This window comes from Anticarsia gemmatalis, chromosome 25 (genome assembly GCF_050436995.1).
Source record: "Anticarsia gemmatalis isolate Benzon Research Colony breed Stoneville strain chromosome 25, ilAntGemm2 primary, whole genome shotgun sequence".
Lineage (NCBI taxonomy): Eukaryota > Metazoa > Arthropoda > Insecta > Lepidoptera > Erebidae > Anticarsia > Anticarsia gemmatalis.
The window spans coordinates 6,019,604-6,034,267 of record NC_134769.1 but is presented as its reverse complement, the minus strand read 5'-3'; the positions used below and the strand labels follow the sequence as shown (position 1 = coordinate 6,034,267).

General features: G+C 37.0%; 1 protein-coding gene across 12 annotated transcripts in view; it reads left to right on the top strand.

Annotated features, from left to right (window-relative positions):
• PMCA (plasma membrane calcium-transporting ATPase 3) overlaps window positions 1-14,664 on the top strand; it is a 169,505-nt gene that overhangs the window by 90,756 nt on the left and 64,085 nt on the right. For all 12 annotated transcript variants that reach the window (XM_076131213.1, XM_076131214.1, XM_076131212.1 and 9 more), the window contains one exon: window positions 3,578-3,785. In XM_076131213.1, coding sequence (XP_075987328.1) covers window positions 3,629-3,785 — 157 coding nt within the window. In that variant the 5' untranslated portion in view covers window positions 3,578-3,628. The remainder of the gene's footprint in view (window positions 1-3,577; window positions 3,786-14,664) is intronic.

Genomic DNA, 14,664 nt, shown 5'->3' with positions numbered 1-14,664 from the left:
TTGTGGCGTCTCTTAGGCGCAGCCTCTGCATCACGATGTTAAGGAGGCGACCTAATTGTTGGCTATTCAACGGCACTCAACTTGATGCTGTTGGCAACCATCGCCGGGGTGGCTCTTGGCTATCCACCTCCCCCCCCCCCTCTTTTACTGGTTTATGTCTGCTCGAATTGTGAGACAGACAGTTTTGTTATTTATTTAGTTTTGGCGTGTACTTTTTTGTGTAGGTTGGTAGTGCAGCTATTTTTCATTGTATTATCAGTCCCATGACACCTAACCAGAGAACAACTCGAGATTCATTCTTGGATACTTGTCTAGTTCTTCAGTCGTCATATCGGTAGCAAAAATTTCGCAAATCACTTAGTAAACTGAAACTGTTTAAAGAAAATATTCGTATTTGTTATGTATTGTATAGTAATTACTACTGTATTTATAAAACAATAAACTTTCATTTAAAAAAGTAATCAGATTATATAAATTACTCTTTTATATTATTCAATGCGCTACCAACCTTCTGAATGGCGTGACGTTTGGTAATTTAAATAAAAAAAATACGTTGTTTTAAAGACAATATTTAATGAAGTATTACTAATTTAGTATTGACACCTCAGGTCGTTTAAATAGACTAATTATACTCAATTTTACATAATAATAGATTAAGTAATTACAATTAGCACTTTTCTCAATTAAGAGTAAGTAAAAACCTGCTGAATGGAGGCCAAGTGATAACCTTATCAGAGACTCAAGTACGAATTCAGAGTACTTTCACATTATTTTACGCATTCCGATGAATAAACATTCTTTGGTATATTTATGTTTGTATTATGGTTTTTATAATACTCATTTTTAGTAGACTACAACGTTCTACTTATAGATGTACCCGAAGATCTCCTTTACATGTCTTCGTTTGTCCGAAAATCTACATTTTTTAGGTACTACGTAAATTGGTTCCCAATAAATCAAAAATTTAAATGACAACGCAGACCCTCGACCGACAGCCCATGTTATCAGTGGAGAGATTTCCTATGAAATATATAGAAATGTAAATGAAGGTCTAAAATAGGCTCGGTAAACGTCATCGTATTGTATAAATTATAGACTGTTGCTAGCCGATTGGACGCGATCGATATTATTGAACGCCTCTTCAAAGTATTAGGCTGTACCTTTACTAATAAAATTGTGAAAACTCACTTTTAAAATAGTGTTAATTTAAATTAACACTATTTCAAAAGGTAGAGAGATATATAAAATCATGCCTTCTTAGGCAGAGACCAGAGAACACCACTTGGTACGATCTTTTCTAACTTCCATTACTTCATCCACATCCATAAATATTGTCCTACAGAACTGGAATACAAATAAAATTGTCTGAGAAATACAGATGTAATGTTTTCTCTCTCTCGAAAGTATTTACGTACAAAAGTATAGAGCCTTAATTCACACACCCCTTTCGTTTCACGTTAGTCCCAATAGAACGACACGATTTGCAATCATCTTAACTTTACACGTCAGCAGTAAATTCCGCTCGAGTTACTCTTGCGTATATAAAATACGAGGATACGTACCCCCTTCGCCCCCAAACCCCCTATTGTGTATTCAGTACAGTTTATGGAGTACTTAACCCTCTCTTTTTGGCGAGCCTCGCTCGATAGCCGGTGTTCCTAAGCGGCTATTGTGAGCATCTTTACGTACGGGATTTTAAACGCTTTGTGTATTAGACTGTCGTAAAATAACATTGTTGTATTTGTCTTGCAATACTTGGGATCTTTTAGGTGTTTGTTTCTTGAAGATGGTTTATTTTTAGATACATTTTTATAACATTTGAAATTGGTTTCTTATTAGATGTGCGATCTACACTTTCAAATATTCTAATGTGATTCTTGATTTCAAACCACACTTATTAATGAGTTTTGAAAGAAAAAAGGTCACAGAATATTTTCAATAATCCCAGAAACGACAACAGTTCAAAACTCCCGTAATGTGTTTGACGTTTTTTTAATTTATTTGCTTCGACTTGTTTTAACAGTTAATTAAGTCGAGAATGTTTCACTTTGTTCCTTTAAACTGATTTTTATTTCCCCTTGTTTTTTCGCTTGATGACTTTCGGTCGGTTTGTTGATTTAACAATGGAAAGAAAATGTCGGATTTCTATTCCATTGCTTCTGTGTCGTCATACAGAGTAAATTAAAAGATTTTCTGTTGGACAGACTTCAATATGACTTGATTATTTAATTGACTTTGCCTGAATTCTTTTCCACAGAAGTCAGGTTTAAGGACCTTCAAATAAACACCTTCACAGCACTGATACTAGACCCGTTTTTACTACACTAATTCAATAAAAATCACTTTCACAGTGATTAAATTTCAAAATTATTTGCCTTCATCATTTCAATATCTTTATTACTACAAAATGTATCACAATTTCTAAGAACGTGAACATTTATTTCGACACTCCTCATCACTCCGTGATGTTATCCTCGGAGCTGCTAAATTATGTATGACAATGTTATAAACCATCTGATGTCTTTATTGCGCCGTAAACAGCGTAATAGCTCCGCAGGTGTATTTGCAGCTGACCCGCTTTTGTCATCGTAGATCTTTTAGTGAATCACTTTGTAAGAATTTGACGAATATGTTTCATTTTGCTTTATTGGAATACGGAAAAATTGGTGCTGTTTTCATAGAAACCAAATGTTTAAACATTGTCTAACAATTAAACAGACAAAGTTTACTGTTTACAACATTAACACAAATCGATTTCCGTTCTTAATTAATTATTTTGACGTTGGAATTAAATTCTTTTACGTATCTCATGGTAGTAACATTCTTCCTGTCATTCAATATTCACCTTCTCCAGGTAACATCATAAATCCTCTTGAAACCATGCAAAAGTAATTATATCCAATATCCTGAGCTTTGTCAGTAATTATGTGGGACGAGACCGCCCCTTCAGTAGGTGCGAAGAACCAGGGTGAACAAGGGTGGGTGTTTAATTATGCACCGCTCAACACTAAAGTGCACCCGACGGGAAGTTTTATAGTCCTATAAATAGCGCCCACGTTTCCACCGATATAATGAGAATATCGCAAAAATATAGCGGCCGTTCCCTTTGCCCGATGATATGTTTAGTGCGTCAGAAACATCTGTCTATAGATGTCTGATTCGTCAACCGTTTCCGAAACTCGTTACTGTCGTGATATCGTAAACTACAGACTACTAAGGTCTTAATTTAACATATCAGTAACGTTCCAGGAACGTCTATATTTACAAATACATCTGCCTTATTGTCATTTCGCAAATATTCGCCTCTACGTCATCTGTTCTACTGACGCAAATAATGGAATCACTGGCTTCAATCAGCAGTTCACAAACCTTAAAACAACAGTGAGGGGTCATGACTCAGGATAAAGTTTATGTCTTAAATTAATGAAGTTATTCGTCCTTGCTTCAATCATAAGTTTTTGTGTCTAGATAGACCTTGCTGTAAAGCTCTCCAGAATCATCTTTCTAGATTTCTGAAGATTGTAAATCATTTTATTTAATTTTCATGTTTCTTATGTGATGTCGTGTATTGTTTCAGAGCTAGAGGGTTGTCGGGCGTGGTGCGGGCGGCGGCCGCGAGCCCGGCACCATGGCTACGGTGGAGGGGCGGCCGGCGCAATATGGCGTCACCCTACGGCAGCTGCGCGAGCTGATGGAGTCTCGCGGCGCCGAGGGTTTGGCCAAGATCAACGCGCTCGGCGGTCCGCAGGAGATATGCAAGAAGCTCTACACATCGTCCACAGATGGTACCGTACCTAGTTTTCTTATTATAACCCTCTCATGTCAACCATTTTGTTGGAACTGCTTTCCACGAGTCATAGCCCAGGCCCCTAATGAATCACGATTCAGCTTCTGTAGCTCCTTACATTCAGAACACAGGCAACCGAACCCTTCACTTCGCGATACTCACTAACACTTTACACTGCGGTAACTTTCATTAGCGAATTCCACCAGAACCGCAGAATTTCATAGTTCAGAAGAGAAATTATTCGCCCTTTGATGACTTGACAAGTTGATTCATGGACGTTAAATTAAACCTAATTTATAAATATGAACGGCATATTTCAATGTTAAAAGAATTCAGCGGTAGTAATAATGTGAGTCACGAGACGCCATGTTTACGTTCATGAAAGTCCTACGCGAACAAACTTTTTATTTAAAGTAAAATATTTACATGAACACAAAAGCCATATCAATCAATGTAGATAAACATTTGAAAATGCATAGCTGACTCCATTTCTTTTTACTCCATCATACGTAAATTCTGTTTGAGTCACCTTTGGTAAGTCGTGATTCATATTTCTAAACTTTTTGATTTAGTGCTCATGTGGAGCGGTATTTATTTGTGTTTGTTGACTAGACGGTTCGACCACCTCTAGTATCACACCCTCGGGGATCTAAACTGTATGTTTCAAGTGTATATTTAGCAGCGACGTGTTCCATTTCTGTCAAATCCCGCTACACAACTGTCGACAACGTCAAACATGTCAACACAGAACCATCTTATTCTGACTTTATTACCTCAAATGTTTAATTTAATCAGAAAATTAGTTTCCGACGGAAATTGTTAAACAAACGTTTTATTTTTTCCCTGAACTTTAATCTTGTTGAACTGTTGTCAAAACCGCTATCAGATCGATAGTTATCGCCGAACTTCCCGTCCAGGTGGGGGCGGCTAGTGCCTCCTTATCCTTTGCACCCCCGATAATGTTCCCGATAACAGTTTCCTTAATAGCTTCGTCGCTTATACCTGAACCGCTGATAATAACTTGTTTAAGTAGCTCTTTAGATATAATATCGTTTGGTTCACTTCCTCCTGCTACCGTTATTTCATTTGCCATTCATGTGATGTCGATGTCCTTAATACAGACAATGCGTCTGAGACAATGGTCGTCCAATGTAGTTTTATGATGTCTAGCTAAAGTAATCTCCTGTCTTATATCCGACTTGAAAATATACGATTGCAGTTCATTGACTCTTTTAATCCAAATTTTAAAATAGAGTTTAGTTTTCGTTGCAAGGAAACTTCGGCATTTGTGCTTATCATATTTTTAAACGAGTATTTATTCAACTCATCGATTAGTTCATGAGGTGCATCAACCTTTATAGATAAGTTTTTACGAGTAGCGATTCAAAACGAATTATTTATATCAAGCTTTCAAATCTAAAAAGGGTTTTCACGCTTCTAACGATCTTCCATTCCGTACGCTTTGATAAAAATACTCTTATACAAACGAACTACTTTTGAAATGTTTATTTTTAGTGCAAAGACTTCAATGCGGTATACAGAGTGTAGCGCTACTATGAGTGCATATTTGTGAAGTTTATATTAAACCCGGTAAGAGCTTGTAAACATAACTCTCCAATTATTTCATTTCGAGTAACGTTTTTTGAGGTACGGAATTTGCATTATCCAATTTCAAAGTTTGTCAACACCGTACTTAACGAAGTTTTGGGAGCAGACGCCGTAAATCTCGCCATAACAATACACAAAAGTTGTTCCACAATCTCAAGGTGAGTTACACTCTTAGACTGGTAGTTAAGTGGACCGCAATCGGCGAGGTCTGACGCGGGTAAATCCCTGGAGGTGGTCTACGTGCTCCCTGCGAGCGGTGGCGCGTGCCCTCTATCTTCCCACACCTGTCCCCCCAGCGCCTCGTACCCTGAATTCTTTACGCGTAAAGACATTTACTTACAAGATAAAGAATACGACGGAATCTCTGGGAGACACATTCCCTGTCGCTTTTATTACTTAAAATATTTCTCGTTTGACGATTCATTTATGAATGAAGCATCTCATTTTTTCCAAGCCTTTTTATTCCCAGAAATATTGAATCGTCTGTCTAATCTAGTCTCAAGCGGCTAGATTTATGAGACGCGTCATCCATATATCAATCTAAATTTTCTCTCAATATTCAGTAGCCAGTTGACTGAATGTACAGTATTTACACGGGAACACGAAATAGGCAATTTTGCAAATACAGAGCCTCGTATCTATTACAAAGTGTCCAGTATTTGGCATCGAGTCCCATCACAGTGACACTATCGGCTCGCACTTATCGATATTGTTCGGAAAACGTCGCGATACCTATCAACTAACGGACAAGTCCCATTTATTCCACCCAACTAGCCCGACCAGAATACTATGATTTACTACAAATACTGTTACGAAAAAATATACAGAGCAATGTCAAAGTTGAAAAATCTTAGGTGGTGTTAACAAAGGCCTTTATAAGCTCGATGGTAATTGTAGCCGAGCTGAAACGTCCCCTAGATTAAGAAAGGTCAGTAAGTTAAATGTCAAGATATACCTTACTTGACCCCGAGGAGGACTTTCACAGAATTCTTTGATTTTCGCTGACATCAAAGGTCAATCGTAACTAAAGATATAATGTATCGTGTTTTTGGCTTTTGCGCTTAGTGATACGGTATAGAAGAACTCACACGATAATGATGTTGGCTAGAAAATAAAACGCCTACACGTCGCCGCGTCGTTCCGTATTAGGGCAGGAGAATATCGGCGAGGTAGAAACAGAAACTCATCGAGTACAAAAGCCACGAACCAAAAGTGAACAAACGAAGTAGTCTAACGCGAAACACAAACAGTTCTAATTGAGACGTCGCAACAATCGACACTGATGTTGAATTACCGTTTGTGAGCGATGTTTAAAACCGACCGCTACCTACTTTGCCAAAGTAAACAGTCGAAATTAAAGTTTTCATAGTGAAAACGGAGACAATTCCGCAATATCCCTCCGGCACGAGCCGAGGGCGAGATTAGCATTCTGTAAACCGGCACTCCCGGCGGTTTCAAACGTGGATCTATCTTTAGTTTAGTAGATTTAACGCCGGGTTTCTGCCACCACTACTAACTTTCCGCTACCTGTGTTCAAATATCTTGATTTAAGTTTTGACAAAGCTATGTTGGAATACGGATTTGATGTATCGTTGATTACAACATATTTTGGATTTGATGCTGTTTGCTTTGGTTTACTTAGTATATTTACGTTGCAAGATTGGTTGACTTACGGTTTAGTTACATTTTCACGTAAATCGTAAGTGAATCGTAAGTGATGAAAAAGACTGAGAATAGTAATAAGATATGTTATTAAACGTTAACAACATAGTAGACAGTTAATTAGTTACTCAATAATGTGTAAAGATCGGGTACTAACTACTTTTAATATAAATATCGCATATTTTATGATAATGAGTAAAGCAATTCATAAAGATTTACACATTATACGCTAACAGCCTTAATTGGATGAAGTACTTTCATAAAATGGAAGCCGTGTTATCTCTTTTGTTTAAAACTGTTCAAAGAGTACTCTCGCCCCGTTTTATGTAAAACTGTGTAATGTGTCATGTCTTTTTAATGCACTTCGTAATCTTGTTAGTCATACTTTGCTCATCAAAAAGTAATTAGCAAGAACTAAAATATGGCGTGAGTAAATCATGGCGCTCTGCTGTCACCCGCTAAGTGTCGAAAATAAACGTCTTGAGAGGTTAATAACCAGGCCTTTGAGATAGCTATTGTGTTTGTTATTAATAGTGATGAATAAGTTGTGTGACCCTTAAGATTTAGACACTTTAAAACAGTGACATCACAGGCACAAATAGAGCCCAGGGAACTGCAATGATAAACATAATATATTCGATATTATGACAAGGCTAAATTCGCGATTTATTTACAAAACACGACATCACACTAGAACAAGCCAAAAATAGCCATTTCATAATAGATAATACACGTCCCAAATATGATCTCAGAAAAAATATTTGCTAATTACACGAAAGGTCGCACGTGAAGTGCCAATCTCTTGTGTCATGGCGTCTCGGCTAATTAATAAATGTCTGCACCCACTCGATGGAGGACTTAATACGGGAATTTTATGGTTCCCATGCCGTCCTCGCCTTAATGAGGTCACCCATTACTCAGTGTAGTTGCTATCCCACCTTAGGCCTACGATATATCTGTTTGAGGCTTCTCTCTACCTACGTGAAATAAGTGGGTTTGTTAAAATTCTACGGAGAGTTTTGTATTATGTTATAACTTTGAAGTTTTCTGTTTTTATAGGTTTAGTCTGAAATATGTTATAACTAAGTACCTACTTTCGCCTACTTAGTTGTATTAATTACATAATGAGAACGTTCTGGATCCTGTAAAGGTCCTCTTCTAAGAAAACATAACTAAGTAATATTTCGTGAAACGTAATTTTTCGTCCAACTTTCTCCCATTCGTCCCTGTCATGTCTCACGTCAATTGCAAAAACTCGTTTACTACCTTCCGTCATGTGAGGACCTTAGTTTTATATTCTTGGGTCCGAGCCCCTTTATATGGCTCCCTGAGATCATAAACTTTTGTTCCGTGGAGGGCACAGATAGCCATTGGTGCTTGAGTGACGTATCGACGAGAAGTCGACTTGACCTTTTATTTTGTGCTCGCCGAAGCATTGGCAGAGTGAAAATTTTCTGCAAAAATATCTACGAGAATTTCATTTTTAGTAAGATGATTTTCTAAAATAATTTAATATGTGTTACCACATGTTAAGTCCTGTATTTCTCGATTACCCTACACGAGTTTCCATTTGCCCGATCCATGGGTTAATAATTACTGTACGGAACTTTCGCATATTAAATTCATGGCCTGTCATGACTTCTAGCATCGGAACCAAGTTCGTTGACACATGATCGATATCCAGAAGGTCCATCCTATGAACTTTGTATTGCAAGTTTGTATGAAAATTTAATACTACAAAGCCACTACGAACATTTAGATTTCAGTCGTTGAAAACGCTATTGAATTATTTAAATACGGTCCTTGATCTCGTCGTATTGAATTTCTATTTGTTTCAAATATCGAGTTTATAAATATGTACCGATATATTTATGAAATCGTTTCATGTTACCCAACGAAAAACATGTTTATATTTTACGTGTTCGAACAAACATGTATAAAGCTTTTAGTATTACTTTTCGTGAACTGAAAAGAGACGCCTTTCAGAGAAAAACCTCAGTACTGAAGCAGTAGTTGTATAGTTGGTTTCTGTTACAACGAAACAAATAGGTCCAATTTTCTCTTCGTCGGTAGCTTTTTCGTCGATCGAACAAATTGCTTGTGCAAATATCTGCCGTCAGTAATGATCCGATAACGTTGTATTTCATTATGAAATATACGACCAACAGAATTTCCACGAACGATCATGCGATTATAACCCTTAATAAACACACAATTCCAACAATCGTATTGTTTTTCGATCATCAGATAATTACTTAATCACATTGCCGCTAAAGTTTTGTTGGTGTAATAAATATCACACTGTTATTTCAATATAAATGCTATTTTCGTTTGATCGTGGAGCTAATTCGGTTATCGCTGCACTGTATTTGTTGGCGATAAACATTTTGTAGGTCATCGCTAAACTTGTATAGATATCCTCAAGTATCTATTAGAGTATACCTAAAAAGTTATTAACAGATGTACTATAACTGCGCCCGGTTTGGTTTATATTCAAGTTACATATTCTAAGGGTCTTCTGTTTAATTTTAACGACGTCAGGCGCCACACATTCCATTGAAAACATAAAAAACATGCCTCATAAAATGTTGTAAAATACAACAGATTTCAAGAACTGCATTTCAGTACCCCATATATTTCAATGAATCGTTTAAAAAATACATTCATCTGACGTTTATTACAAAACAACACATTTCCGTTTTCATACGTAACAACATGTTAATATAAAAATTTACATTCGCCGATTCGAGTGTATGAATTCTGAAACAAAAGGTTTATTATAATATCAAACAAGCCAAAGCTACGGAAACCGCACAACCTCTTTACAGCGAGGTATTCCAAGAAATTCGAGGCTCGTTAGCGTCGTACAAACTTATATCTTATTCCACGAACATAAAGTTGTTTTTTCCCCCGTCGTTTGGGGCGTAATTCTTCGCGTCTGATGGATCGCCCCTGTCAACCGTTCACCCAACAAATGCTAGCGAAAAATGATCCTCTTTGCCTCTAGCGGAATAACGTCTTTATCCAGGCTAAAACGGGTTATTACTCATCTAGACTGGATTATAGCGTTTTAAGTTGAAACTAAATTAAATTGGAGAATCAAATGTGTGTATTATCGCATGGATCAATGCCAATGTTGCGATAACATTGTAATGTTCGCTAGACGTTTGTACTAGCGATTGAATTGTGCAGGTGGAAGGTATTCCGGATAATTGACAGAAATCCACACGTCTCTTAGTATATTTCGTGTAAAATTAAGGGTTAGGCAGGAGTACTTGTAACGTTGTGTCAGCGGATTGCATATTGGGCACAGTTCCAAACTCGGCTCTAATACTGAGAATTCGCTGTCGGACAAAAGCAGCAGCACTTTGCTTCTACAGAGAATCGAGCACTGCCATCAATCATACAGTTTCTATGAAATATAAACATAATAGAACCTGGGTTTCCATTTGATCAATTCGCGATAAGCAACAACAGTAACATACATTTAATTAGGGATCCGTGTACATAACAATTACAGGTATACATACGTATTCATCATCCCCCAGCTTTAGTACGTCATAAACAGTATAACTAACCGCACACCGGCCACTCGATACGTGTAAACACTTGAATTATTCATGACAACGGACCTACCAATTTAGGGGTCCACAAATCGTCCCGCGGATAAATTGGATAGACTTTACGGAACCCATTATCCCTACGACCTTTATTGTAAGTAATAAGTTGGTATTGTGATTTGTAAGGTTGTGTGTTTGACGTGGACTTTGTTTTCAAAACACAAAGGTTACTTTTTGTTAATCAGACTTCGTAATGCCCCCTCAAAGCTTCTGTTACATACAATTTTTGACAGTATTCTTTACTATTTAAACAACAAAATTTGTTAAATAAATTTCAATCGTCTTCATACAAAAAAAGACAGTAAAAATGTACTAAAGTTGGACATAAGACATGCTTTAACACAGTTTGTATTGTGTCCATGCTTTACACCCATACAAGACATCTGGCCATTCCGCTAATAAAGCTTGATTACCTGTTTGCACTGACAACAACAACGTTGATTGATCTGACTGGATCTTGAAACACACGTCTATCCCATCGCTATGTGCATTTGTGCAAGGCTACTACTTTGGAACCATTCCCAGTCCGAGATCGAGAAAATCTTCATTCACTATAAAGATATTTTATTTTGTCTCCTTAGTTAAGTGTCCCACTGCTGGGCAAAGGCCCCCCGGATTTCCTTCCAAATCTTCCTATCGGGGGCAAGATTCAACCAGAAATATTATTTAACACCATTCAAACTTTCATATTGCAGAATACAAAGTGTGTTTTAAAAAACTAAAATAAAGCAGGAACTAACATACTCGTGTCTACTATTTGCCTTCCTTATCTTCACCTGACTGTCCATTTTCACAAGGTCACATACTTGTTAATGGATTAGGCAAATGTTGATCTTTATCAAAACAATAAATTATGGACCGTGGCCACAATCAAATCGAATGTAATGGACCACTCGGTGAGGTAACAGGTTAAGTTAAACTACGTATAGAATAACGAACTTTTACATTTAAAATCTACTTTAAATTTTAGTACCCTTAGCACCCGCTAGAGGCGCCAATCAAGTTTTCATACAAAATTTGTCGATGGTCGATAGTAGTAGAAAATCGCGCTACTGATGTAGTTTCGCTGTTATCGTTAATGCTTCAGTCAATAGTCTGCAGCTAAGATATGACAGATATGTCCAAATGTTTGAACACCTACAATCCAAATATTGGCGTCAAGCGTATATTTTGCATTAATTCAACTGGATGCCGTCACGTCTCGAATTATACGAACCTTGTACTACAATTGAAAACAGCATCAGTGTGTGCATGAATGAAATTTAATCTCGGACCATCTTACCATAGTACTACAGAGTAATCTCTAAGAAATATTGCATTCGTGAACGCCGAGCATATCTAAAAGACGTAAAGCGGTATCGTTAAAATATTGTTCTACATTCTGGTCTAATTTTTATGGCTTCAGATACGCATGAGTTGCGAACTAAATTGTGCATTTTACTATCGTAAACCAACTTCAATTAATACTCGTAGAAATTTTATGTATCTTCTGTTATAGTGACCGCTTTAATTTTAGATAAACCACGCAGAAGTAGTGCTTAGTGTACATTTGTGTACTCAGTCATTCAATTTTGTTTTGAACAATGAATGAGAATAAAAAATAATCGTTGAAATAATAACACTACAGACTGATACTAAATTGAAAAGTTTATATTTTTATTTTGTCTTGTCTATACGAGTATTTTTCTGTACAAAAACATTCTACTCCATTCTTATCTAACTCTTTCGCTTCTACCACATACGTCAGCACTAAAGTACTGAAAAATGCACACACAAAAGCCAGTGTTAATGTTTAATAGAGTTTAGCGCCACTTTCCGGTAAGGCCACTTAGCCTTACACCAACTTGTCTAAACTGGAACGGATCAGAGAGCAAGGTAACTCAAATCGCATTAGCCGTAATCGAGGGCCGATGCAGTACAACACGATGTTACGAGATACCGCAGAAGGACAATGCCTAGAAATGACTGGATTACTGACTCGTAATCTGGGTTATAGTTTAAAAGACACTTTTGAAAATGGAGGTCTGGAATTGTTAGTTCAACTATTTTAGAATATGGACTCAAAGTTGATAAAGAACCCGTTGCTTGAGTTGAGAATATACGCTAATGGATATCTGTAACTAATCTCAAGGAGGTATTCGAAATGTGTCCGTATTCGAAGTTGTGGTCAAGATAGCTGAAGTAAATGTATTGGCGTTAAGTTTTGCATTAGCGTTGCAGTAAACATGCAGTGACCTAATCAAATTAAAATAGCGTCCGATATTCCACAAAGATAATTCTGTTGGTGCTAAAAAGTTAATCAACAGATCTTAATCAACACTAAACCATTTGGCTAACACACACGTTTCAACAATTCATATAGAACAGCTAGATTAATATTCCGCACGTAACGGAACAATTCACTCATCAAACGTGCATCTCGATCGAAGGCCGTCGGTGGAATGAGGCGGGCGGTGGAAAGCGAGCTCTCTGACGTCATCGCTGCTCTCTAGCCTACCCTCATATGTCTGCGTTTGACAGCTCATACAAATGATGCTCGGTCACGTCTATCTCATGTTCGAACCTATTTTCCTACACCCTTTGTTTTACAACGACGGCTTTCAACATTTATTGCTTACCAAATCGGTTTCAATATTAAAGTTGGGGTGAAAAGTACCATCGCCATATTGGTACGGATAGAAAAATTGGGTTGTCGTATTCAAGGTCCCCCGCCCCTACCATTAATTATGGGGATTAATTCCGTTTCAGGGTTAAATACGCGTATGTGTTGTGTTTGTTTTAAGTTACGCGGTGCGTGTTTGAAGAGTCGACTTTTGGGAATAATTTGAATAATTGCTGATTAGGTTAATTGTATTTCTCTGAGGCATAAACAAAATGTTTGCACGAATAGTGTAGAAATTGAAAAGTCTAACACATTATAATTCACCTCTACACTTCGCCTGTAATATCATTAATTCTACTTTTTGTCATGTATGAACTCTATACAATGAAATTGATTATTGTTCTCAAGTCAAAAAAACCATACCTATCTTATACACGTCAGTATATTAGACTATAATAGTGCTAATAGATGTCAATAGCGAAACCGGTTTGTATAGAAATAATTTTATAGAGGACAGAAATAGCAATGATATCATTCATTTTATTTGAGACAACTCGACATAATACCCCTTACTTTGCATTGCTAAGAACTGACCGTGCAAGAGTGAGTCAGACGTATACGTTACAATCCTAATTATTATCTTTACATAACGCTGCAAAGGATTTCCTACGAAATGAAGTCGTGAGCCCATGGGATTTGCTTTCAACCGAAATAGTAAAAATTGTCCGCTTCTCTTTTTATAATTGAACTGGAAATTTTGTTGTCAGACGACTATAATTTCGCTTGCGTGATTCTCAAAATTGAGCGGAATGTGATACAATGTCTCAACAAAAATGTTAAATTGTCATTCAAAACAAAAGTTCGTTCTGTCGACATTCGTATTACGGTGCATTTTTCCTTTTGTAATAACTTGTAATATGTAGAACAATAATAGAAGGTGGAGTGAATAATAAGTGTAATGCACGACTCGTGGTTATTGCACTCTAGATCGCGTGCACGCCAAATGTTTACGTTAACCCGCACCGAAAGCCGACTCAAGTCATTTGTGTAATACTCTTGAAAGTAACAATTTGTTGAAACAATAATGGACTTGTTAGTTTGCAAGGATGTTTTAGAAAAAGTTTGCTAATGCTTTAACGAGGAACTTCACACCTCCGTGTGACTGCTTTATGGTTGAGATAGTTTCACTAACACCTCCTGTTGCTTTGCTACTTGTTTGCTGTTTATTCTAACATTCGTTTACAAATTTTGCTTTACGTAGTCACATTTTCTATTTCGATCGTGTCTTGACCTATTTCTTCTTTAATAATTCTATTAGTAGTTGTGTTGCATTTGATGTGACTTCTGACGTAGATAGGGAACCTTCCCTTCATCCACCTCACGCC